Here is a 25,683-nt window from a genome sequence, read left to right as displayed (position 1 = left end):
CTTCTTCCTGGGATCAACTGACAGAACAGATGAGAATGGCTCAAAGCTATGCGGTAACATTCAATTTATTATTCGTTGATGCTTACTTTTTTCAGTTTCATTCTTTATTAGAAGCATTATAAGGCAACAGAAATCCCTTACTAAGGAATTATTTCCGTAAAATACACAAAATGTACAATGAAATCAGAAACTGTATAAAGAGCAAAATGTAGTCCTTTCAGTTTGTATTTCCTTCCTTTCTTTACTGAACAGAAGCCAAGGAACCAGAATAGTATTGCTATTTTGTTGTATTTTACGGGTATTTCCATCTCATACTGTTCTTCTTTTATCCATGGCTTCTTCAATGAATGGTCCTCAAACTTGACATTCACTGGACAAGCATGTAGTAGAAACAATGCTAGAAATATGCCCATGAAAGAGCCAGTCCTGTTTCTGAGGTGGACCTCTCTATTGAACTTCATAACTTTGTCCTTCAACACCTGCAGTTCCATGTTTCTGCTGTTCATTTCTACAGAGTGGTTTGGTTTCACTGGCCAGGTTTTAGTCTTTACTCTAGCCTGTTGCTCAGTCATCTCAAAGTGCATAAGGGCTTAAATTTGCTGTAACTTGGTGAAAGACTTCTATGAAAGGTGTTCATAGTGTTGTATAAGAGGGTGTCCTCTCTTCATTTTCCTGCATTATTTTCAAATAAAAATATATTCCTGTTATTTATATACAAAAGCATAACTAAATACCACAGACCAGGAGAGGTGGTACTGTGGTTCTCCTGCCCATACGTTTACTACAAGTTTGTGTTTAATCTCGGTAGAAGGGCTTTGAGAAATAAGTTTATCTTTGGCATTTCCTATCTGTTGGTTTTGATATCTCTCCCCACTAAATGTACAGACTTACATGAAATTCATTCCTAAGTGCATACTTTTGTATTTGGGATCTGGGATGCCTAGTGTGATTCTGTTGATTCCATTTTGCACCTTAGTTCCACATTTCAGAGCTGGGCCTGGGGACACACAGCACTGACATAGATAAGTACCTGTATTAATTTGTGTCATAGTGAACATGCAGTCAGGAAATGCATGTTAAACCCAAGTTATACTTTACTGTTACTTTTAACTTCAAGCTGTTGAGATTTTTGAAGCGGTACAGAAAATGTATATTGAGCCTCTTTTTAAATTCATCATTGCAGCAGTTATTGATTTGTCTACTTAAATGTTCTGTTTTACTTCAGTGGGTACTGTTATTTGAAAGATTTATTTCTATGCTTTTTTGTCATTTTGAAAGAATTAGTGAGGTTGTCAGGAGAGGCCACTTCTGAGATACAGTGGTGGGCAGGGGAGAAGAGGCTTCCAAAACTGATAATAGATATGCAGCTACTGTCATAGCAGATGAAGTGGCTAGTTAATTTTCATATCTCATGTCTGGCATTTCAAAAGAAGGGTTGTATCTCCTAACGTAATTATGGACAGAGATGCAAATTGAGTAATTTTATACTAGTTTTTTTTTTTTTTTTTCTGCTGTTCCAATTAAAGACTGGTTTGTACTTGCTTGTGAATGTTATTAACTTTTTTGCCCCCCATGGGGCCCACTGTAGGTAGAAGAAGATTGATTTCTTTTTCTTGCTTCTCTACATGCATTTTTTTTCTTACAAGAAATGCTGGACAGCTTTCCTTTTTTCAAGGCACAGAATATAGATGTTTGTCTTAACTGTTTAGGACGAAGGGCATCTGTAGTTTAACGAAGGAAATCAAGTGTGCACAAATACTTGCTGAAATGAATCTTGTAATATAATCTTGTAATCCTATGAGTCTTGTAATATTTATCTGTTGCTTTGTTTTAGTTTTTTTCCCCTCCTGTTTTTGCTTTTGTAAGCTCTTTTTCTTGTACATGTCAAACAGCCCTGGTCTTTGAAGGTCTGATTCTTGAAGTTTGTCTACCATTTCCTTCCTGGCAGATTGAAAGTGTGTGGGGCTCAGGTGGTGACCCGAGTTCCTCTAATCCATCTCCTATATGCTGTTGGAGACTGCTTTAGTTTCCTCTGCCTGACATCTTTCATGTGATGTGTCAGGCCTGGGAAGATGGGATACTTGGAGTCTGCCCTGTTGAGTGCAGCTTGCTGTCTTCAGTATGCAGATTAGGATGTTTCAAGGTTGCCCTGAAGATATGCTGTGCAAGGTTTATAAATGGGTAGGAAAATTGGTATTTAACTCTTCCTTGAGGCCATTTTTGCACTGCAGATTGAAGCCACCACTAAAGATGAAGGCAAAAGTCTCACCAGCATAAGTCAAGTCAGAATTGGGTTTGAAGAAAAACAGACATGAGGGAACTGAGAATGCAATGTGGAAACATGTAAAATGCTACAGAGAAAACACAAATTGCTGATTATTTGAAATTATGGTTTCATCCAGGTACACTGGCATGAGCAATAATCACAGCTGAATGTTTGTGATGAACCATGTGTTAGGATGCAGATTGGAGGAGAGCCTTCATTTAGAGTTTGTGCTTGCTCTGATACCTTGCTGTTCAAAGGAAGCCTGTAGAATTTGTTTTTCCTTATGCAATGAAAGATCATTCACACCATGTTAGTTTGTATGACGTTGAAATGGCTTATCAATATTTTTACCTTTTGATAGACTTCCTTTTTAATTCAGGTGCTAGTAGGTTTCAGTAGAAAAATTAAAACAGTTGTAGATGTTGAAATTATCAAGTAGGGGAACCACACATCTGGGCATTTATGGTTTTATTGGCTCAAGTAACAGATCTAATTTAAAAGCAGAGGTGCATTTTCTAGTTCAGTGGAAAGTAGCAGTGTAACTGAAACAAAGTGGTGAGCTGCTACTGATCTGTTATTGCAATCAGCTACTTCTGTCACATTTTATGTGAAGAAGAAAGGGGGATATATTGAAACTAGCACATAAAATATTGTTGTAACATTGCTGCTGGCTAGATTTGTAAATGGAAATAATAAATCCTAATACAGCATTGAGAGTAATACTAAAGAATTCCCACTGGTTTATGTTATTTACAGCTGTTCTAAAGTTTTATTTCTTTTATTTATGTCTCTTTCCAAAGGGTTGGACCTGAGATGGTGCTCATAGTTAGCTAATCTTATGCTATCAAATCTCAGTTTTAGCTAAATTTTATGATAATGACAGATAAAATTGGTATTATGAAATCAGGTAGTATTGCATGGTAATCTGCTGGAAGATAAAATAAATTTTCAGAAAATATTGAAATTAAATGGTATGAACTGTTTGTTTTAAAGTGCTCCTAAATAACTGCAAATAAGTGAAAAGGAGTGAAAAAAAGTGAATATGTCTTTATGTTTATTATCCCCATAGCTTCCTTGGTAATACAGGAGTAGAAATTGTTAGCATTTCAGCTCATATGAAAAAAAAGACATATATAAATTTTCTGAGGTTCAGATTAAGGGTTGTGGTGAATGACAAATCATTCTATGATTCTGACTATGGAGATAGTTGAAGTCACAAAATGATGGAAATTGGAAGGGATCTTTAAAGACCATCTAGTTCATCCCTCCTGCCCTGGGATCTTCCATGAGCTCATATTGGTTGTTGAGCAGTTCTAATGATAGAGCATCCACCACTTCTCTGGGCAACCTGTTCCAGTATCTCACCACCTTTATCTAGGGAAGAAACTTTTTATGATCCAATCTGAATTTGCCCTCTCTGTTTTCCTGTGTTGCCCTTTGTTCTGTCCCTACAGGTCTTGGTCTGTCTTTCTTTCTTGCAAGTCCCCTTTATATAACAAAAGGCTGCAATAAGGTCTCTCTGGGGCGTTCTCTTCTCCAGGCCGAACAACCCCAAGTGTCTCAGCCTTTATTGAAAGGTGCTCTGATCCTCAGATCATTTTAGTGGCCCTTCCCTGGACCCGCTCCAACAGGTCCTTGACTTTCTTGTCCTGAGGATCCCAGATCTGCCTGCAGTTCTCCATGTGTGACTCATGAGAACAGACTAAAAGAGGACGATCCCTTCCCTTGACCTGCTGGCCACATCTTGGAAACTTTTGTGACTACATACTTGTATGAAGGCATGCACAAACATGATCTTCTTAAACATTCACAAAGAGAGATCCAGCTTCAAAGCATAGGCTTCATAGTTGTGGTAGAAAATCACTGTATTTAAGCTTACAGGCTTTGCTGAGATCAGAGCACAGTTTTGAAAAACTATTGTGGTTGTCTCCATTACATGATTCTAATGTTTCTATTTCTCCTTCTGAATTGTATATTGGCAGAATAATTTTTACTTAATCTGTGTGAGTTATCCATAAAAAGTTTTGTATTGTGATTAAGAGCTAGCTGGCAACTAAGCTTGACATGTGCTCATTCAGTTTATCTGTGGGTAGGACTGGGGAAAGTATCAGAACAGTAAAGGTAGAAAAACCTCATGGGTTGTGACAAAGACAGTTTAATAGGTAAAGCAAAAGCCATGCACACAAGCAAAGCAAGGAATTATTTCACTGTTTCACAGAAGCCATCCCCTTCATCATGCCTAGTGGTAATTTGGGAAGACAAACACCATCACTCCAAATACCCATCCCTTCCTCCTCCTTCTCTTGGCATTATATGTTGAGTGTGATGCCATGTTTTAAGGAATATCCCTTTAGTCAGTTGTGGTCATCTGTCACATCTGTGTCCCCTCCCAACTCCTTGTGCACCCCCAGCCCTTCCTGGTGGGATGGGGTGAGGAGCAGAAAAGGCCTTGATGCTGTTTGTGAGCACTGCTCAGCAGTAACAAAAACATCCTCATGTTATTAACACTGCTTCCAGCACAAATCCAAAGCACAGACCATACTGTGGGGGCAGTTATGCCAGATGAAACCAACATATGTAACATATGTATGTCATTCCATTATTTTCACTCTAACAAAAAAAAAAAAAAAAAGAAAGAAAAATGAGAGATATAGAGCTGCTGTACTTTGCATTCTGGCCTACCTGAATTCCTCCTCCTTGGAAACTGATTTCCAGATCTGTAGTTGGTGCCAACAGTGACAGAATACTGCAGTCACATTCCCTGTGGGAATACCTTGCCTAATTCCTATGAAAGGGTGTCCTTTTAGTCCCTCATGGAATTGTAGGCCAGTTCTGAACAGCAGATTTACCAGACTCTTCAGCCATTCTTTTTCCAGAGTATGGATTTATAAATGATGGAAGAAGTACATACATATAATGTCCTAAGTACGTCAGCTTAGGATATGTTGCAGGGTTTGTACCTCATTTCTCATGTTCAGTCATTTAGGTCTTCCTGATCTTGTTTCAATCTTCCACTCTACAGAAAGTAAATAATTACTTTGTTTCATCTTTTAACACCACTTCTGGGCTGTGAGTTTTTTCCAAAATTGACCTTTCAGAAACATCTCTAGAAGAACAAGAAGTTGTTGTTTGCCCCTTTGCCAGTTTCATACTTCTCTTTCTCTTCTCATCGTGTTTTCCTTTAGCTTAAATTATTATTTTGCATGTTATACTCTACTGCAGGTTGTTTTACTGCAGTCAGGATAAATCAGAGCTATACTGTTTCCTTATCTTGGAAATGCACTTTATTATCAAATGTATAAAATAACACTGACACAGGTGTCTTTTGGGAAACTCATATTGCATTTAAATGAATTTTCCATTTACATAAAGGTTGTTCATTATCTTTGCTTGACAATTTGTTTTCAATGTTGAGCAATATTGAAATGCAACTAATGGACTTTTCATGAATCACTACTAATCTATATAAATTTCTTAAATGCAAGTGTTACCTTTTGCCTGCTACTTAGCAATTCTAGACAGCAAGTGTTTACAAAGATGGACTGAAAGATGACTTTGTTCAGTTTTCCACCAAACTTGCCTGCTGAAATGCTTTCCTAACTTTTTAATGTTCACTTTACACTTGTGTGAGCCTTTAACTCCACAAAAGGGGCTAGCAGTCAGGATTGGTACTTATGTTGTGGCACAACATCATTATCTAAGCAGAACTGGATGGTGTATTCCATTTAAATATGTTAGGGTGAATATGTCTAGCCTGAAAGAAATATTGCAATTCATGTGCATTTCCTGTGTCTTTCAGAACAATGGGTCACTTGCTTGGTGCCAGAATCATAAACAGTGTTCAAAGGTAAGTCCTGTTTTTTCCTCTCTCATTTATGTTACCTATCTGCTTTCAGTCTCTTGACTGTAGATTAAATGCTTTTTTTCTTAGCTTGTTTTCAGAAGTAACTGTTTCTATTTTATTTGTAAACCTCAACCTGTAATAAAGTAACAAAAATAAAAACCAAGTGATTTACTCTTTCAGGACAAAGGAACCATGTTGGAGGATACATATCAAGTGTAGTTAAACCAACATAATTCTGTCATTTTAAGAAAGTTTACACTGGCTAGAAACTGGTGTCTCATTTGTGGTTTTGTCAGTATTTTTGGTCAGAAGAGAGTAAAACTGTCAATAACTTCAAAATCCTCCTCCAACAGCACCAGGGTATTTCAACATTCAACATTTAATTCAGTTTGGGTATTTAATTTTTATCTTGAACCTGAGTTTCTTGAAAAGTATTCTTGACTCAAATCCCAGTGGATCTACTGACGCCCCTTTCCCATTCTAGCATTTAAACCCTGAAAGCCTAAAGGGTAGATGGGCTAATTGTAAACTGATTCTCTTGTGCAAGGGTCTTCTGTGGTGCCTAGGTGGAAGCAACAACAATTTGGGAGCTTTAGTGGGTTTAGCTCAAGAGGAATTGCATATTTGTTGCTGACTGTTCATAAACCTCATGGAAGCTGCATTCATTGGAAATTTGCCTAAACGTCCTAAAAATGTGTTTCTATGACAATTTAGGCCTTTTTATTCATGAAGGTTGCACTGAAAATGGAAATAAATCTAAGTAGCATTGTTCTGCATTGTTTCAATAATGCAGTTGATGTTAAATGCTGAATGCTAACCTTTGATTTTAACACATGTTAATTTCTTGTGTACATTTAAAGAATGAGATTACACATTCGCTGATCTAGCTTCTGTTGACATAAAAGGGAAAATGGGCCAATTTCTTGACTGTTCTGTTGCAGGTAAATAAAACAAAGTTGATTGCTTTTATCAGTATTAAAATCCAGAGCATAACAGTGTCAATATAATAAAATAATGGAATGGAACATTTCCTATTATCTATGCCACATAATCCTGCTAAGGATTTCATGATAACTGAATTGCCTTTGCAGGAAAGCATGAGGGCCTTGTTCCATAGTGATCCATCACTTGTTCCATAGTTGGATATTGATCCTGATACATTTTTTAAAAAATTTTGTTGCAAAGCCTACTGTGGTAAGTAATCTGAAAGGTTTTCCAATGGTTTGTGCCTGCCCAACAAAGAAGGAATCACACAAGAAAAGTAGTCCAGGTTTTAAAGCAGGGCAGAGGTTACAAGAATCTCTCTGAGTCACTCCCAAGTTTATTGAATCCACATGAATTTTACCTTAAAATTGAATCAGTATCTTGAAACCAGTGTAAGAACGCTACAAATTAATATTATATTGTATTACAAAACAATGATATTTAAGTTTTAAATTACTTAAAATGTGCTTTGCAGTCATGTTACTCTATGTTTTTGATTCTTTCTTGGGAAGGTAATATATTTTCCTTAAGAAAGCAGCTTTGCTGTATTTAGAAAATAAATAAATGTAAACTTGGCCAAATTTTTAGCAGAGCTAAACTTAAGCATAATATTGTCTTTCCAGCATGGCTTTGATTTTCTGTGTTTTGCAATGCAAAGTTAAACAATTGCTTTAGCTAGCTAAAATTTTCAGAGTGATTCAGGGAATTCAGTTAGCGTTTTAAAAAATGCAAATTCCTTTTACTTCTTCTCAGCACCTCGGTGGAGGAGGTTTGTATGAGTGTGGCAGGTACTGGAAGATTCCACAAGGAACAGTGTGCTGCTCAACCTACTACAACTAACATGGAAGGCCTTGTTGGAGTTATAAAGGTTGAGGGCAGCCTTGGCTGCAGTGACAATGAGATTGTGGAATCCAGTATTAGGCAAGAAGGAGGCAGGGCAGCAAGTAAGCATGGACTTCAGGAAAGTAAGCTTTAGCCTCTTTAGGGATCTTCTTGGAAGAATCCTGTGGGGAAGAGGGATCCAGGACAGCTAGTTGATCTTAAGGATCACTTCTGCAAGGCTCAAGAATGATACATCCTGCTGAGCAAGAAATTTGGCAAAGTGGGCAAGAGACCTGTGTGGATGATTACAAAACTTGTGACATTTCTCCAATGTAAGTAGGAAATACACAGGAGATGGAAACAGGGGCAGACCACTTGGAATGAATACAGAGAGGTTGTCAGAGTGGGTAGAAATGAGGCAAGGAAGGCCACACATCTGGAATTAATGAAATGGGGACCGTGGTAACAGAGGACAAGGAGAAGGCAGAGTTGCTGAACTCCTTCCTTGCATCAATCTTCATTGACAAGACCAGCCTTCTGGAATCTCTGACACAGGAGATCTGGGTAAAGGAGTGTTTGTTGTAAGGTTTCCCTTGGTTAGGCTCTGATGGGATGCACCCACAAGTGCTCAGAGACCTGGTGAACACCGTAAGTAGACCAAACACAATCGCCTTTGAAAGGTTGTGACAATCGGGGGGAAGGGCCTGAGGACTGGAAGAAAACAAATGTCACCCCAGCCTTCAGAAGTGGCAAGAAGGAAGACCTAGGGAACTTACCAACCAGGCAGCCTCAATCTCTGAAAAAGTGGTGGAGTGCCTCACTCTGAAGTCCATCTCCACATGGATGACAAGTAGATTATCAGGAGCAGTCCTTGACCAACCTGATGGCCTTCTACAATGAAACAACTCATCTGGGTGCATGGGGAAATGAAGTGGACATTTTCTACCTCAATTTCAGCAAGGCTTTTGACATTTTCTCGCAATATCCTCATAAACAAGCTCAGGAAGGAAGGACTGGATGGATTGAGAACTGACTGGCAAATTGCAGAGGGATGTAATGGGGCACAGGGTCTGGCTGGGGCCTGGCACTTGTGGTAGCCCCCAGCGTTCACTACTGGGCCCAGTATTGTTTCTCTTGTTCATCAGTGACTTGGATGAGAGGGCAGATGCCTCCTCAGCAAGTTCACTGACAACACAAAGCTGTGAGGAGTGGCTGATAACCCAGAGTGCTGTGCAGCCCTTCAGGAGGATCTGGACAGACTGGAGAGGTGGGCAGGGAAGAACTGCCTGAAATTCAGCAAAGGCAGGGTCCTGCACCTGGGGAAGAACAGCCCTCTGTGCCAGGACAGGCTGGGGGCTGACCTGTTGGGGAGCAGCTCTGTGGAGAAGGACCTTGGGTGCTGGTGGACAACAAGCTGTCCATGAGCCAGCAGTGTGTCCTGGGGGCCAAGAAGGCCTGTGGGATCCTGGGGGGCATTAGGGAGAGCATTGCCAGCAGGGAGGTGATCCTGCCCCTCTGCTCAGCCCTGGTGAGGCCACCTCTGGAGTGCTGTGTCCAGTCAGGCCCTACCCATAGGAAGGTCTGCTGCCTGCTCCTGGGGGCCTGGGTAGGGATGCCACACAGAAATTTCCTAATCTGGAGCAGTCCTGAGACTACTACTCATTACTGATTTTCCACATAGGAGATGATGAAGTGGCAGCACGTAGTCCAAGGATGATCAAAAAGGACTTCAGCGCCTTGGAATGTTTGGCAAGGGAATCCGAGGCACAAGTTATAATTTCCTCTATACTTCCAGCTGAAGGCAGCAACGCTGGAAGAAACAAATGGGCTGAGTCTATTACTGCATGGCTCTGTGACTGGTATAACCACCAAAATTAGGGGTTTTTTTACCATGGAATGGTCTATGTAGCACCAGGCATGCTTGTACCAGTAAGGACTCACCTTTCTCAGGGAGGAGAGTTGCTGCTTTGAAACCAGAGGAATCTATTGATAGAGCTTTAAACTAGTTGTGATAGGGAATGGGTATAGTATCAGGTTTGTGCCTGGTGACCTGTGGGGTGAGAAGTGAAGGTTAAATGGACAGCATGCAAGGGGACCCTCTGCCAATGACTCTGAAATGTGTTGGCCACACTGGAATGCACTTGCAGTCTTATGGAGACTAGCCAGGGATTCCTGATGTAACAGAAACCAACAGGGAAACACCAGAGAATTATCTCAAAGGACTAAACCCTAAAGGGCTGTTCCTTTAGGAAGGCAACTGGCTGACAGGCCAGCTGAGGTGCCTTTACACCAGTGCATGCAGTGTGGGCAGCAGACAGGAGGAGCTGGAAGCCACTGTGCTGCTAGAAAGCTGTGGCCCTGTCGCTATTTCCTGACAAGGGGAATGGATTTGTGTGTTTGTGTAGAGGCATTTCAGCCTTCCACATTCCTGGGAGCTACTTAACTGTTCCCTCTAGCATTGACACACTCATTAAGATTGATACTACATGGTATAGAATTGTTTGTGTACTGAGGTTCCATTCATATTTGGTCTAGGTAATGAAAGTTAAAATATAGTATTTATTTTCTTTTCCTTTACCAGTAGATTGCTGCCAGCCTGTTGGAATTGCTGAGTAATGCAAAGGTGAACTCATAAACAACAGCATAAGGAATTAGAACTGCAAAGTGGAGAGGCTGAAAAAGAAAATGGGCTGGATTGAGCTGGGCTCCGTATTTCTTAACACAGTTAAGAACCAGCACCAGAATTCAGGACCAGCACCTGGATCTCAGTCAGCTCAACTCATTCCTAGACACCACAGGGGTAAAAAGCTTATCTGGGTTGAGAACCAGACAAACAGACACTCCCTTCTTTTTTTCTGTATACATGACTACATAAAACCCCAGTTCCTGTTGCTGACAGCTGGTTCAGCAAGGAATTGAAAATAGAACCTCTGCGAGGTTATTGTCTGGTTGAGGAAAGACAGTTAAAGCTTTAGATGAATCTAGTTTTCTTATGCATCTGGCCTAAAGTCTTCCATCACAGCCAAGTGTTTGGCAAAATATTGCAAAAAATACATTAATGCCTGTCATTTTCAGAGTGTCTTTAAATAATATTTTGACATGGGCTGTGCCTGTAGGTAGGCAAATATAACCTATTTTGGGCTTATTCCTCCTTTTCCCATCCCTCCGATTCCCATAGTTGGATAACTAATCGTATTTGTTATGATACATCAAACTCTGAGTAACCTAAGTGATTATTTTAAAGCATTATGAGGTACAGGTTATATACAGGATGAAGTAGTATCTGTATGTGTATAGATTTCATCTAAAACATAACTCAGCTTATTTCCAACACAGGTAGTCAGTCAGCTTTGCTACTGGAAGAGGTGCTTCTCCTATTTGGTAATTTTTGAGGCCCATGTCTGGATCAGCTCTAGGAGGAGCACATATTTCCTGTGCTGAGGAGCCCAGAGCTGGAAGCAGCACTCCAGGTGGGGTCTCACTGGAGCAGAGTAGAGGGACAGAATTACCTCCCTCAATCAGTTGATGACACTGCATGTGATGCAGCCCAGGATGCAGTTTGTGCAGGCACACGCTGTGGGCTCATATCCAGCTTTTCACCCACCACTACCCATAAGTCCTTTTCCAGGGAAGTTCTCAATCCTTTCATCCCCCAGCCTGTGTTGATACAAAGGATGGTCTCGCCTAGGTCAGCACTTTGCACTGGGTCTTGTTGATCCTCATAAAATTCCCATGAGCCCACTTTTTAACTTGTTCAATGCCCTCTGGATGGCATCAAGCGTGTCAGTCACACCACAGAGCTTGGTGTCATCTGCAGAGGGTCTTGCTTAGGGCCCCCTCAGTCCTGCTATGCCACAGATGACAATAGTAAGCCGTACTGATGCCCAGGGGTCTGTTAACCTCTAGGGAACACCACTATCTGGATGAGACCAGCCAACCAGTTTCTCTTCCACCAGAGTCCAACTATCAAATCCATCTCTCTAATTTGGAGAGAGGGATGTTTTGAGAAACCCTGTTAAAGGCCTGATTAAACCAAGCCATGCCATGTGTCTCAAATCACCTCCCTATTCTCCATGTGCCTTAGCCTAGCTCCTAGAAAGATCTGTTCCTTGATTTCCCAGGAACAAGGATGAGGCTGACAGGTTCATAGTTCCCAGAATCCTTCTTTCTACCTTTTTCAAAAATGGGTGCAGCTTTTCCCTTTTTCCAGCCACCTGGATCTTCACCTGTCTGCTGTGACTTTTCAAATATTATGGCAATACATCAGCCAATTCCCCCAGGTCTCTGGGAGACATTTCATCAGGTCTCATACACCATGCATGCTCCAGTTCCTCAGGTGGTTATGGGCCTGATCTTTGGTTACAGGTGGAGTGACTTTGCTCCTCCAGTCCCTCTCTTGCAGCCAATCCACTCGTGAGGTGTGGGGAAAAAAGGTTGCCTCTGAAGTCTGAGAGGAAAAATGCTGAAATACCTCAGCCTAACCCTATTTGACCGTGTCCTTGTATTCTTGCCCGGATAGATGTGCGTACTTCTACTGCCTGTGCATTTCCTTCTTGCCCTTTACCTTGACCAGAAGGTCTCCACTCATCTATGCAGGTCTCTTGCTATCCTTTCTTGATTTTTTACACTTGGGGATGAGAGTTCTTTTGCTGTGTGGAACATGTCCTTAAAGATCTGCCAGGTCTTTTCTGGTCCCTTGTCCTTTAGAGTACTTTCCCAGAGAGTCCTGTTGACTATCATCTTGAAGAGCTGGAAGTTTACTTTCCTAATATTTAGGGTCCTGACCTTATTCTTTTTCTGACCTTATTCTTTGCCTGATCCATATCCCTCAGGACTGTAAACTTCACTAGTCCATGAACATTGCATCCCAGGCTGCCTCTAACCTTCATATCACTGATTAACTAACTTGGTTAAAACATTACAATAGCCATTAAATTTGCTGATCAATCTTTCCCTAGCTGCTATATGTGGATTTAAGAACTACTTGATAGATGAAATACTGTCAAAACCTGGTCTAAGAAAATAATATGCAAGGCTGACTGAAGTAGTTCAAGGGTAACAACTTTGCACTGGAGGTTTGCTCTTTTTGTAAATAGCAATAAACTGTTCTGTGTTGTGTTTTGAATTCCTTCACTGACTTGACCTTTGCTCTTGGATTTAACTTTCACATCTTTACTTAATTCCTGGGTTGGGTTTTTTTGCCTCTCCTTAATTTACCCTCTAAAAATTTTTATGTGATATTTTGTCTCTTTCTCTCCACTAGTGTCACTATTATGTGTGCCTACCTATCTATCTGTTTGTTAAAAATATATCGAAGAATCAGTGCGATTGTTGGAAAACCCTTTTACATCTTTTAATGAGGGGTCAACTAGAGCAGGTTGTCCAGAACCGCATCCAGCTGGAATTTGAGTATCTCCATACATGAAGACCGCAACCTCTCTCAGCAGCTTATTCCAGTGTTTGACTACCTGCACAGTAGAAGAGTTTCTGTATTTCTTGTTTTTCGATTTGTGCTTATGGCCTCTTGTTTAGTCCATAGGCATGAGAAGAGCCTGGCTGCCTCCTTTTCATTGCATCTCAATTGATATTTATAAACATAAGTAAGATCCCTCTGAACCTTTTCTCCAGGCTCATCAGTCCCAGGTATCTGCACTTATTTGTATATGGCAGATGCTCCAGCTCCTTAATGAAATTCTTGGCCAATATATTCTTCTTCTTTTCTGCTTATGCTTTCTAAGCCCCAGATGACTCATTCCTTCTGCCATTTGCAAAGTTCTGTCCTTAAAATCCCATTGACTTCCAGTGGCCATTCTTGTTAAATTGGATGTAAATGCACAGCTTTTGCTGTTCCTGCTCCCTTTTTCCGGTTTGTTTTTACAGTGTGAGCTCCACAGTTCCAGCGCTGTTCTTGTCAAGTACTTGGAAGTGCTGAGTATATAACAGGTGCTTCCCTGTAAAAACAACAGAGCTGATTGCTGCTGAGAGTAACCTGAAAGGGCAGAGTTATGCATTGATGCTGGCTTAGTGAAAACTGTATTTTAGACCTAAGGTGGTATAAAAGGGGGATGAAATGACTGGGAAAGGCATTTCAAGAGTTTGTGAAGTAGACATAATTTTTTTTTTTTTTGTGGCTCCTTACACAAGGCTTTTTTTTTTGTAGGCAGCTGAAAGTCAAGAGACCAGTAGGCATAATTTAGAGCTGCATGTGCTGTGGCATTTACAAGGACTGGAGATAAATGGGGATCATCATAACACACTGTGAATTGCAATACAACTTTCTTGTTCCCAGTGGCCAAGGCCATGGTCCCTGATTGATTGATTGTGAGAGGGCTGAAAGGCTGTTTCATGAGTTTTCAGAACTGAGAGGAAAATGTGAAAATAAAGATAAACAATTTACAGATTCTGCAGCCAAATAAACATAGTGTTTGACTATCTCAAAAAGACAGTTTACTTTCTATTTAGAATAATATACACTCCTGAATTCTGTATTCCAGCAATTGTTTCAGGCTTCCAGCTGAGCTCTTTCCAGAGATAATGCAGGTGGAAAGATGAGTTAATGGTTTAAACAATTAGAGATTTGATGCAGTGTTCCATCTGTCAAAGCCCACTGAAATGAAAGCTCACAGTTTTAATTTGTGCCTCCAGCATCTAACTCAGTCTGAAATGGTGTCAGCGATTTGCCCTGCCCACAGTAGTGTTATTCTTATGTTAAGCATTCTGTGCACACATGCTGAGAGACTTCTATCAAACATATTAGTGTGCATTTGAGAGATCATTAGCCTGAAGTAGCTGAAACATTCTAGGTTTCTTAGCCAGGAGGCTCACATCTCTGCTGGAAAGTGTGTTGAGCCACTGTTATTTACACAATAAAGCTAGGGCAGGATAGGGATAGCTTTGTAAAGTTTAGCGGGAATAGTGATACTGTGATTGAAGTGGCACCCATAAAAGGGTGAGAAAATGAATATTTTGGTTTTTTGTCTAAAAAGATGGAAGGAATAAAAATTTCTTTCTTGATCTCCTAGACAGATAGCTTTTACTAGATGAAAGAAAAAACAAAGGTAGAGCCATTTAATAGAATCGGAGTTCATAAGACCTGATCAGATTATTGTTCTGCTAAATAGATAAAAAGTCATAAGCATATAAAAAATAAGGCAGATGTGATGTTTATTGTTGGCATTCTCATGGATGATTTTTTTTTTAATATTTAGCTATAAAAAGGTAGAGGGAACTGAGAGAACCATAGTGGTTAGATGATTAAAGCTGTACTAGCTAATAAATAGGGTGACTGAAGTTTCTGGATATTTGTTTGGGGAAATAGAAGAAAGAGCTTTGTGATTCAGTGTTTGTGTTTATATGATAGCATTAGTGTATAAGTGTGTTGTAATTACAGGGATCCCTTTGTTCCTAAGGGGCTTGAGAACTGGCAAATAAACAGAACTGAAATCCAAATAATATTTGCAGTACTCTGTAATACTCTGATGTATTGCTCTATGTTTGTAAATATCAAGTTTTATTTTTTGGGGTATTGAAAAAACAGTTGTGTTATAATATGAAATAAATGAACGTGAAGTATTCTTCACGTTCATATTCTTTACTATATTGCTATATTGGATCACATCAGTCATCCTTCTAGTCAAACACGTGAGTTGCCAGCTGGATTATCAATAGATAAGTAAACCTGTAGGTCTGGAATACCTACTGCTAGAAAAAAAAAAACAAACTAACTTAAGTCCTATTACTTGTTTTTGTGTGTTACTGTGCAACCTAAATGATACATCCTTTTCAGTTCAATAGTTTTGGCTTCTCAACTCTTGCTGCTTGCTGTTTTGTGCACCTTAATTTTTTTTGCCTTGGAAGAACAGATATCAGGACTTTATGGAAGGTGTTTTGCTTGGCCTTCTCTCTGAATGATGCTGCTGATAACTTTCTGTCTCTAGTAAATCTGGTTAGAATCAAATTACTTTTTTTTTTCCCCTTGCTAAAAGATTATCACGACTGCCCAAGCCCTTATGAGAGATAGAGAGGAAAGGATCAGATTGGTTTTATGTCCCTGTAGCCCAGGTTTTGTTAATGAGGAGTGCTGAGTTTCTCACTGATCTTTAGTATGGCTTTACAGAAAAGTTTGGTTCTTTGGAGCTTGTCCTTTTGGCCAGTTGTATCTGTTCTAAGGAGATAATCAACTGTGGTCACTGTGCTGTTTGAAATTTGAACTCCTGAATACTGAACAAACCGAGCCAATGCTGAGCAGAACCAGCTGAAGATTAAGTAACCCTCTTTCAGAGAAAGACACAAAATTGTCATTAATGACTGAATTGTGCCAACACTGGCTTTGAGGGTAATAGCATAGCAGTCTCAAGTCTGTTCTCAGAAAAGCAAGTGCTGGCTTTAGATTTAAATCTGCATACACAGTGGTAAATAGAGACAAACACTGCAGCTAAAGGGAGAAATGTGTGCATGGGGGTGCTCACATATAAACACAGCAGATATTATTGAAGCTGGCGTGCTGAAGCACTAAATGCTTCTTTAACTTAGCTTTATCTGCTTCAGTGAACACTCTTCAAAATCCAAGGACATTCAGACTGCGGAATCCTTTATTTAGAGGTATTTGAGCACAAAAATAATCCCTTCCTAGAAACTTCTGAAATACCAATGCAGCTATTCAGTCTAATCAACTGTAAATTTTTTGTCATTTGAAAAGCAGTTGATTAACATCTAGCAGAAGGATAATTATCATTGGAGCAACACTGGTCAGACAGTAAAGACAGACACAACTGCTGAGATTAAAGAGAATTAGCAGTAAATCTTCTTGAAACAAGCAGCAGATTTGTATTCCAAAATCTTCAGTTTTACCAGGTCTCCCACCACTCAGTTTGCTCAAAGCTTGTGCATATTTTTTTCTCGTCTTTCAATAACTTTGCATGCTACCTGCAGAGAGAAATATGTGACATGAAAGTGTATTTGGGATTTTGATTTCCCAAATACATTCTTAGTTTCCAAGGCTTGACTGCCTGAATTATTATTAGGAAATTTTAAGTCAGAGAATCTGTACAAAATTTATAAATTTGCAGTTGAGATGAGAATCTTAATTTTATCTTAATATGTTACATTTCATTAACCTAATTAATTTGTAGTGCAAAACAGGCTGTAATAGTCTGTTCAAATGTATGGTCCTTTTCTCTTTTGGGAGACAATTGCAGAGTTAGGTCAAATACAGCTCTAGTTAAGTGACAAAGACAAAATGTACTTGCATTGACCTTTAATGTAGTAATAAAATACATTCAAGCCACTGGAAAGGGACATATGTCTGTACCTTAACCATGACTTCAAAAAGAGTTTTGCTTGATTAGACCCAGGGCATTATTCAAAACCCATTGAAGTAAGGAATACTGACTTTCAACAAGCTTTATACCCATCTATAAGTTAAGATTGTGCTTTTTCAAGTGACCTCCCTTGGAGTTTCTGCATTATTCTAACATTGAAGGAGATATAAAAGTGTGCTTAAGTCGATGGAGTTACTGTGCTGGGAGGGAGGCAACGGTCTTTGAGGCAGACAGGCAGGGATGGAAGTGCCCTTTTCTCCACACATTCATTGAAGTGTAAGGAAGGCATTAAGCTGGAAATGAGAGCTATGACTCTTTTCTACTTTTGAGTGCCTGCAAAGAATTGAAAAGCTGTCTGAGCACAGAGGCGTGATCTGTCCTTAAACAGAAATTGCAGGTTTTATTTGGTAACACTAACTGTGATATTTAATCGGACGCTGAAGAGTTAATTGCCATTTAGCACTGTCTGTATATTAGAATAACTCTCTGTGCACAACAGACAAAAATGCTTCTGAAAGGGTGCAGTGTTAAAGAGCGGGTTTTGTGCTATGAATTTTAAGTAGATCTCCTTATTGAGTTTCCTTAAAAACGTTCTGCTTAAAGTCAATTCAGGGTGTAGTCTCAGGTGAACGGGTCAGAAAGGTAATTGGTTCTGACAGTTTTTCCATAATATTCACACCTACTATATGGATTACAAGCATACATTCTGATCTTAGTAATATCAAATGTTTTTAGCTATTTCTGTGGCCTGAGGAATTTTAAGTGCACAGTGGAAGCATAAAACTGTACAGATAGAAGTCCCAATATGGAGAGAGTGACAGGGAAATATTCGGCCCTTTCTTCTGATACCATAAACTTTCTGAAGTCTGCAATGGTCCTAAAGGCAACTTCCTGCAGTGTAATTTACATTTGGTTTGCATCCTCATTTTAAACTAGTGAACTATTACTTGGGGTGTAAAGTGAAAGGGAAATTCAAAGCCATATTTATTGAATGCTGACATATGCATTTAATCCATATGGAAGATGTGAAGCAGTGTTTTGGGTTCATGTTCAGCGTAAGGAATTGCCCATGCAGGAGTGCCAGCAGGATCCACTACACTGAAACAAAAGAAGACATGGATAACTATTCAGCCTTGTTTTGATGCTGGTGTGTGTGTGCAAAATGGATTTCTTGCTTCAGGTAGGTGTTTTCAGCTTATGCATTTAGAAATTAAAGGATTGCTGTAATGAAATCTGTAAATAAATTTTTTTCCTGTGGAGTGTGAACCAGAAGACTGAGTTATGAACAAGGACCCTTTCCCAAATATATCTAATATTCTGTTTGCTTTAAGTTGTAAAACCCATGGGTTCCAAAGAATGTTGGAGTTTGCAGCTCCTGACTTTGAATAACGAATATAGCTGACTATGTTTATTTTTCCCATAGATGTGATATTGTTATATCTAAAATCCGTTAAATTTCAAAATCCACAAGAAGTCAGGGTATGGGCAGGAAAAGAAAACTGGGTTACAGCACTTGGGATTTGAACTGCACCCTCCAAAAACAGTAGAAATTTTCCAGAGCTAGGAAAGAAGAATCAAATTTTAAAGTGGTTTCATATTAGGAATGAAATATTTTCATTTTTTTGGTTTATGTGAAACATTTAGCTGCATTGGTTCTCACTGAACTTTGAGCATCTTCAGGAAGGAGATAGACTTAATTTTGTTTTACATAAATATAACCACCTTGTTAAGCCTAGTAAACAACAAAATATTGGTTAAACAGTAGTTACTGCTTTATAATTTTTTTTTCAACTTTTTCCACTTCAATCAGGCTTTAGCATTGCATGGATTCTCATGTGTGCTTTTCCTAAATCTGGAATTCTTTCAGTTTGGCCTGAGAACCCGATGCAGAGCACCAAACACATCCCTGGCCTGGTTCATGCAGTTTGGCTGGAAGAACTAACCAGGTTTGCTTGCAGGAATGCTCATGGGAGGGATGGTCAGACCCAGCAGGCAGAGCTCGGTCTGGCTACACTTGTTGCCTTTTGTTTGGTTCTGGACCATACATCACTCATTGTTGAGTGATATCGGAGGATATCGTTATTCACTCACCAGGAGGCAGGTCTAGAGCTCCTAAAGGGCCAGCAGCAAGGGAGGGAATTGCAGTTTTTTGGGTGCGATTTTTGAAATGTTAGGATTTGTATCTGTAAAGAAGTGCTGAGACAATAGACCTGATGAGTAACTGTTTCAATCATTGAAGGCGCTACCAAACCTGGCTCACCAAACCTGGCTCAGCAAATGTTTCTTAAAGAAACATTGTTTTTTCAGAGAAACTCTTCAGCATCATTCCACTGCTGATCTATTCTGCTTATATATTATTCAGTGTTCTATTTTCCTTTCCTAATTATTGTTGCAGGTATCTGCATGACAGAAGTATTGTGTTTCTTTAGAGTTCAGCTTCTCCTGCTGTACAATTTCCTCATCCAAAGTCATATTTCAATTTGTGTCAAATACAACTCCTATGATAATTGTAACCTATGGTTTTGGAGGGGCCATGATACAGAAAAGAATACCCTTTTAATTGCTTATTTTCTTCAAAAGATGAATTAAATCTTTCTGTATCATAACTGAATATTTAAAAATTAATCTATAGTTAAATAACATATTTGAATAAAAAATGAGTGTTTTTTAAAAGAAAACATATTTAGTTGGTAGCTTTCTTGCCTTACTTTTTCCTTTTCAATTTCTACCCCTCCCATTAAATAAACTGAAACCAGGAAAACTAAATTGGTGTAGCTTTATTGTGGAGCTACAGTTTTTGTTAAATAATAATAGTGGTGCAAAAAATCACAATTCAAGTCATATCCATTTGTAAGGGAAATCATCAGATTTTCATGTTTTCTCAGTTTAGGAAGTGTTTGAACATATTGCAGATTGAGGACTTCAATTCCTTAAATGGCAAGTAAGTAGGTCATCATCATCTTCAGGGAAAGACTTATTTGTCCTCATTATTCCTGGGATCCAACATTATGCAAATTTACTTCATAATACACTTGAAAGTGCTTATTGTAAGGAAGTGGGTGTATCTATAGGCAGTAGTTTAAGGATTTTTATCCTGACAACAACTACAGCAAATAGATTTGCAAACACTATTCATATACATGAATGTTTTTAATCACTAATAGGGGAAGATTGAATTAATTAGAAATTCAGCTTTTCTTCCCCCTTTTTACTGGTTCTATGGTAGAAAGATTGTCAGATATAATACTGATTTAAAAGGTTTAGTGACTTGAAAATGTACTAATGGCTATTTAAACTTCTACTTTTAGCAGATTAAATAAAAATGTTAAAAGACATTCATGGTACTCTGTAAAAAAAAAAAAAAAAGTAAGGGCACAGCAGGGTGGTGAAAGAGCAATGAACAGGCAGCATACTAGTGTAGGCAGATCACATACTTGCATCTTTACCAACAAATGTCAGGGACCATTCCTGCTCTGCCAACAGGATCCTAGTGGAGGCATTTTGCACCTCTGCCATCTGCCTACCACACCTTCCTCTTCTTAAAAAAAGGAGTTGTGTTTTTAATTGTCTAGCTCTTATTAAAACAAATTAAAAAAAAAAAAAAGGAAAAAAGAAGTTGTTCGCCATGGAATTGAAGGAAGGAAGAAAGAAAGAAAGAAAGTGCCATACTGTAATAATTTGAAGGCTTTTTTACCCCCATTGTTGTCAGTTTTCTGGGTAGGTCAGTGCAATTCAAACAATTGCGTGTGTGGCAAGTGTATTTTCTGTTTGCCCAGAAACTCTTAATTGATCACTTAGACTGGGGTGACATTTTTAGTGCATTATAGTTTGGTTTGTTGGGGTGTTTTCCCTGGGGAAATGATGAAAAACCTCAATATAGTTGTACTTTTAGTTTTATCAAATAGTGAGTTTAGGCATAAGCTCTTGAGTATGTTTTATTATGCTGTCACGGAAAGCTAGTGCATTTTTTCTTTATTGCTAACATTTGTTGGGTGATGACAGGTTATCAAACAGTACAGAGCTGTTTAACACCTTGGAAGAAGACAATAAAGAAACTGGTGACACTTGCTTAACAAGAAGCACAGTGTGTTTTGGGAAATCTGTCAGTGAGAAGACAGGCCTGTAAAGATGTCAGGCCTATTTTGACCTTTCTGCCCCTTGTTTGTATTCTACTGTTTCAGCTTTGCAGATGACTCCACATTTGGTACTTGAATTGAAAGTAGGCATCACATAGCAAGAAAAGGACACAAATAAGTTTTAGACAAGTATTGGAAAATGAAAAAGATGGATACTCAGAAAATTATTATGCATTTTTTTTCATGGCTCCATAACACTATTAAAGGAAATAATTTTAAAAAAATTTAAATGAATGATGTATGCAGTTATTTTGGCGTGGTCTGTCAAAGTGGAGGATGTTGCATTAAGTCCAACTACTACTGAAGCATGTACTGTGTGCCTACAGTAATGTGAGCTCTCTGTAATGATGTATGACATTCACTCTGCATGCTCAGTGCTGTATTTTATCCACCATTTGGATAGCATGATATTCTGACCTTGTCTGATTGGTGATCTCATTTTCTGTGAATGTTGCAAGAACAGTAAACAAAGCCTCGAAGAATTGTCAAGCTGACAAGTTGTATTGCTATGTATCTTTTCAAGACAAAGCCATAGAAATTTATGTGTCTTGACACCTTTGTCTCTTGTATTAAGAAAGCTTTAACTAACTTCTCCTAGATTCTGTAGTCCACTGTCTAAAAATGCCACATCTTATAAAGATAACAGATAGATTGTCTTTTAAGGAGAGACTTCAGAGAGATGGAATAAGTTAGGAAAAAACCAGCAGCAGCTAAATTGTGGAAGGAATTCCAAGACTAACAGGAGTCCCTCATCAGAAGAGTGTATGAAACATTTAAATGACAATTCTGTATTAAAATTTATGCATGGCTATGTATAAATATGTTTTACAAATATGTTGAGTAGAATAGTAGAATTTGAATTCTATTCAAATATGTTGAATAGAATCGCTGTGCATGAATCCCACAGCGATTTACAATTGTCAGTGATTGCAGAAATGGTTTTGTTTTATTGTGTTTTCCTTTCACCTTCCTCTCTCACTCCCTCAAGAAACATATAAAAGAGAAATGTTCTACTCTGTTGAAACCGTGTGGGGGTTTTGCATCTGGAAAATTAGAACCTAAATCTGTATGTAACTTACTTTGAGTTGAATACTGAGCTTGTTTAATTTGCATTATTTAAACTCTATGTTTGAAAGATAAATTATTGGATATAGAATTACATCTGGATAATGTAGTTGTACTTTAATTGCTTAGACTGGCTTTAGTAACTATTTTTGCTTTTAATGGGAAGCTGCTATTGACTATACACATTTTCAGCAGGTATTTATAAACAATGAGAACTTCAAAAGTGAGGGAAATATATGGCTAAGTGGCAGTCTGAATCCAAAGTGGGATTACAGCATACTTCTACTGGGATTTGGGTGTAAGGTCTCTAATTTATTTATAACAAAGTTAAATCATCTTCTAGTTGAGCAGTTAAATACTGAGGACATCTCTTTTTGGAGTCGTCTTATGCTTCAGCCAATTGACAGAAGATAAGCTTCTGTACCCATCCCTCCCAGCACTTTCAAAGCGCAGTGGAGCTTATTATAAATGAATGACTCATACACAGGGTGGAACAAATGCACCATTGGTAGCCTACAGAGATAATAACACTGACCTCCGGTCATTTTACAAGGGAGCTCTCTCGTGTAGGTCGACTTCCCACTGCTTTAAACCCAACCTAAATAGACTATTCACAAGCAACTGGATTGACAGATTAGAGATTTATATGCACAAGTGTGGGCATTAGCAGCATGGTCCCTGCACATCGGGACATGAGAAGTAGTAGTTGAAATATCTGACCACTAAAAGCAGAGGGACATTTTTCTGTAAAGAAGTAGGTTTCTAAACTTTCTTCAAACTTTTGAAATATGGGTGGTAGGGCAGTCATAAAAGTCCAAGCTTTCAGTGTCTGTTTATGCAGGACTTCCAATAATGTGAAATTGTTTGGAAATAAGGGTTATGGTAGGGCTGCCACTTCCCAGGGAACAGTGGAGTAGGTGAAAAGAAGACATGATTTTAGGTTCTAAGTCAAAATATGCTGTATTTGCTTTCTCCTCTTCAATATGTATATATACACAAAGTGAATAAGCAGAAATAATTTTGTAAAAGCATGAAGTTTAATATTTGTCAAATTATACCAGTTTTAGGAGGAGCTTGTGGTACTGAATGTAAGCATGAGAATACAAACGTGATAATTTTTACTAACTCAGTGTTTTGTACAAGGTATGATATAAGTGTGTCAAATGTCTTCATCTTTCAACTGTGTTAATGATAATGAAATACAATTTGGCAGTAGAACTCATCCACCCAGCGTGTACTAGAAATTCAATTTGTGCCTTTCTGCAGAAGGAGATGTGTTCTATTGCCTGATCTTAACAAAAGGTTATATTGAAAGGAATGATTTCAAAGCAGATGACAAATTACTGAAAAGACATTTTTATTGTACAAAAGCATGCTCCCACAAAGAAAAACAAGGAGTGAGTGGGACACAGTGCTGTTCCCCTCCAACATTCTCTAACACTAATTTAAGGAAAAACACATTAAGAGACAACCTTCAGTGGATTTATTATTTTCATTTCTTTAGAAGAATCTTAACAGGTTCTTTTTTTTTGCTTGGGCCAAAAGACATTGGAGACATTAGGACAGGCAGCTGGATCTCCCAAGAAAGGTTGTTTTCTAAAATTGTTATTCCTGGTTATAGTCTATCTGCAGAATATGCGGCAAATACATTAATGATACTTGATTTGTAGAGACAGAAATTATAAAAATGTGTTGGAAATCTGTTTGAAAGATAATTGTGAAACAACTGAGTAACTCTGTCTCTCTATCTACTATCTACTGTCAGTCCAAGTGTAGATAAACCAGCCTGACCCCCTTAGTCAGCCTTTATGTAGAATATGAGAATTTTCAGATATTCCTAGCTCTGATAATGTAATGATAAGGAAAACATATCATAATGTGATATGTTTTCAAGGTTCTAATTATCTAAATATGTTCTGATACCATAGTTCCTGACTTTTACTGAAAGCAGTGAAACTTTTCCTGCTTTTTTCACAGGTTTCTATGCTCTGAACTTGTTCATTTAATGCCTGAGATTTGTAATGCAGTATGCAGATTGTCAATGCTGTATATATGTATCTAGATATTTATTTGAAAATATGTAATTTTTATTCTCCCTGAAGCAAGTGAATTGACATTGGCAGTGATATTCAATTATCTGGCCCCGGGAGGCTTTTGTTGAGACCTGAATCCAGAGGCCTTTGCTTGGTCACACCTCCCAGCGAACAAATCCGGCACAGCAATTTCCTGGGCTTTTCCTTACTTTGTATCCAGGCAAAAATTTGGTGAAACTCAAGAAACTGTAGTCATACAAAGTCTTCCTCCAGCAATTATGTCCTTTGAATTGAAGATTTTGCAAGTGGGCTTCAAACTCGCAATTTTTCTCTTTGGAAGTTGCAGGCTGCAGCTGGGATAATGCATACATATTCATTCTCTGTGACTGGGTTATGGTGGATGTTTTTACCAAATATCAGGTTTTACACAGAATTCATATTTCAAGTCTGGTTGTCTTGTCCCATATCTGAGCTTTTAACAAATAACAAATAATAAAGTTGAAACTCGTGTCTGGGAGAGATAGAACATTTTCCCCTGTATTTCTGCTTATCTGCTTATTTCTGTTATCTACATGAACAAGCATCCACCTAAGTAGAAATGCACAACTCTCAAAGATGCTAATCTGTCCTGCTTTCTAATTTCCACTTGCTTAAATTCTAATTTGAAAGGGCCATGTGTTTGGAGAATCTTTTGATTCTTCAAGTATGTGGATTAGTCTTAACCTTTGTCATGACTTTGCTAGCATTTACAAGCATGTGCCTTTGATCATTAGAGTTGCTGTGAAAAGGAAGAAGCACAAACATTTGGTGTTTTCTGCTTGCACATGTCCTACACATCATCTCAACTCATCTTTCAGCTTCCATTCTGTAGTGTCACTTCCCTGAAAAAATTTAACTGCCTTACCCTGAGTCCAGTATTTCATTCAGATAAGTAGAGGCATCCTTTTCTTCCTAGAAAACTTCCTTGAAAACTGTGATTTTTAGTTGGTTCTAAGTACAGATTAATTTTTTCTCTCTGTATCTGTTCTTATTTTTGCTGCTTCACAAAATGTTGCTTTCATACTACAAGAGATGATAGCCTGTGGCACACTGAGAAAATTGTTTGGGACTTTTGCCTCTCTTTGAGCTTCTGAAATGAGTAAAACAAACTGCTCATCTTGGTAAATACATTAGTTCCTGTGAAGTTTTTGTCTGCTTGTTTCTTTAACATTAC

General features: G+C 38.6%; 1 protein-coding gene across 1 annotated transcript in view; it reads left to right on the top strand.

Moving 5' to 3' along the window:
* The window catches only part of ANOS1 (anosmin 1), a 126,868-nt gene that overhangs the window by 18,297 nt on the left and 82,888 nt on the right, over window positions 1-25,683 (top strand). Inside the window, exon 2 of the mRNA XM_041416523.1 lies at window positions 6,066-6,113. Within this exon, the coding sequence (XP_041272457.1) occupies window positions 6,066-6,113 (48 nt within the window). The remainder of the gene's footprint in view (window positions 1-6,065; window positions 6,114-25,683) is intronic.

Source organism: Onychostruthus taczanowskii, unplaced genomic scaffold (genome assembly GCF_017590055.1).
Source record: "Onychostruthus taczanowskii isolate IOZ18803 unplaced genomic scaffold, ASM1759005v1 scaffold52, whole genome shotgun sequence".
NCBI classification, from domain to species: Eukaryota; Metazoa; Chordata; class Aves; order Passeriformes; family Passeridae; genus Onychostruthus; species Onychostruthus taczanowskii.
This window is presented reverse-complemented; position numbering and strand designations above follow the sequence as displayed.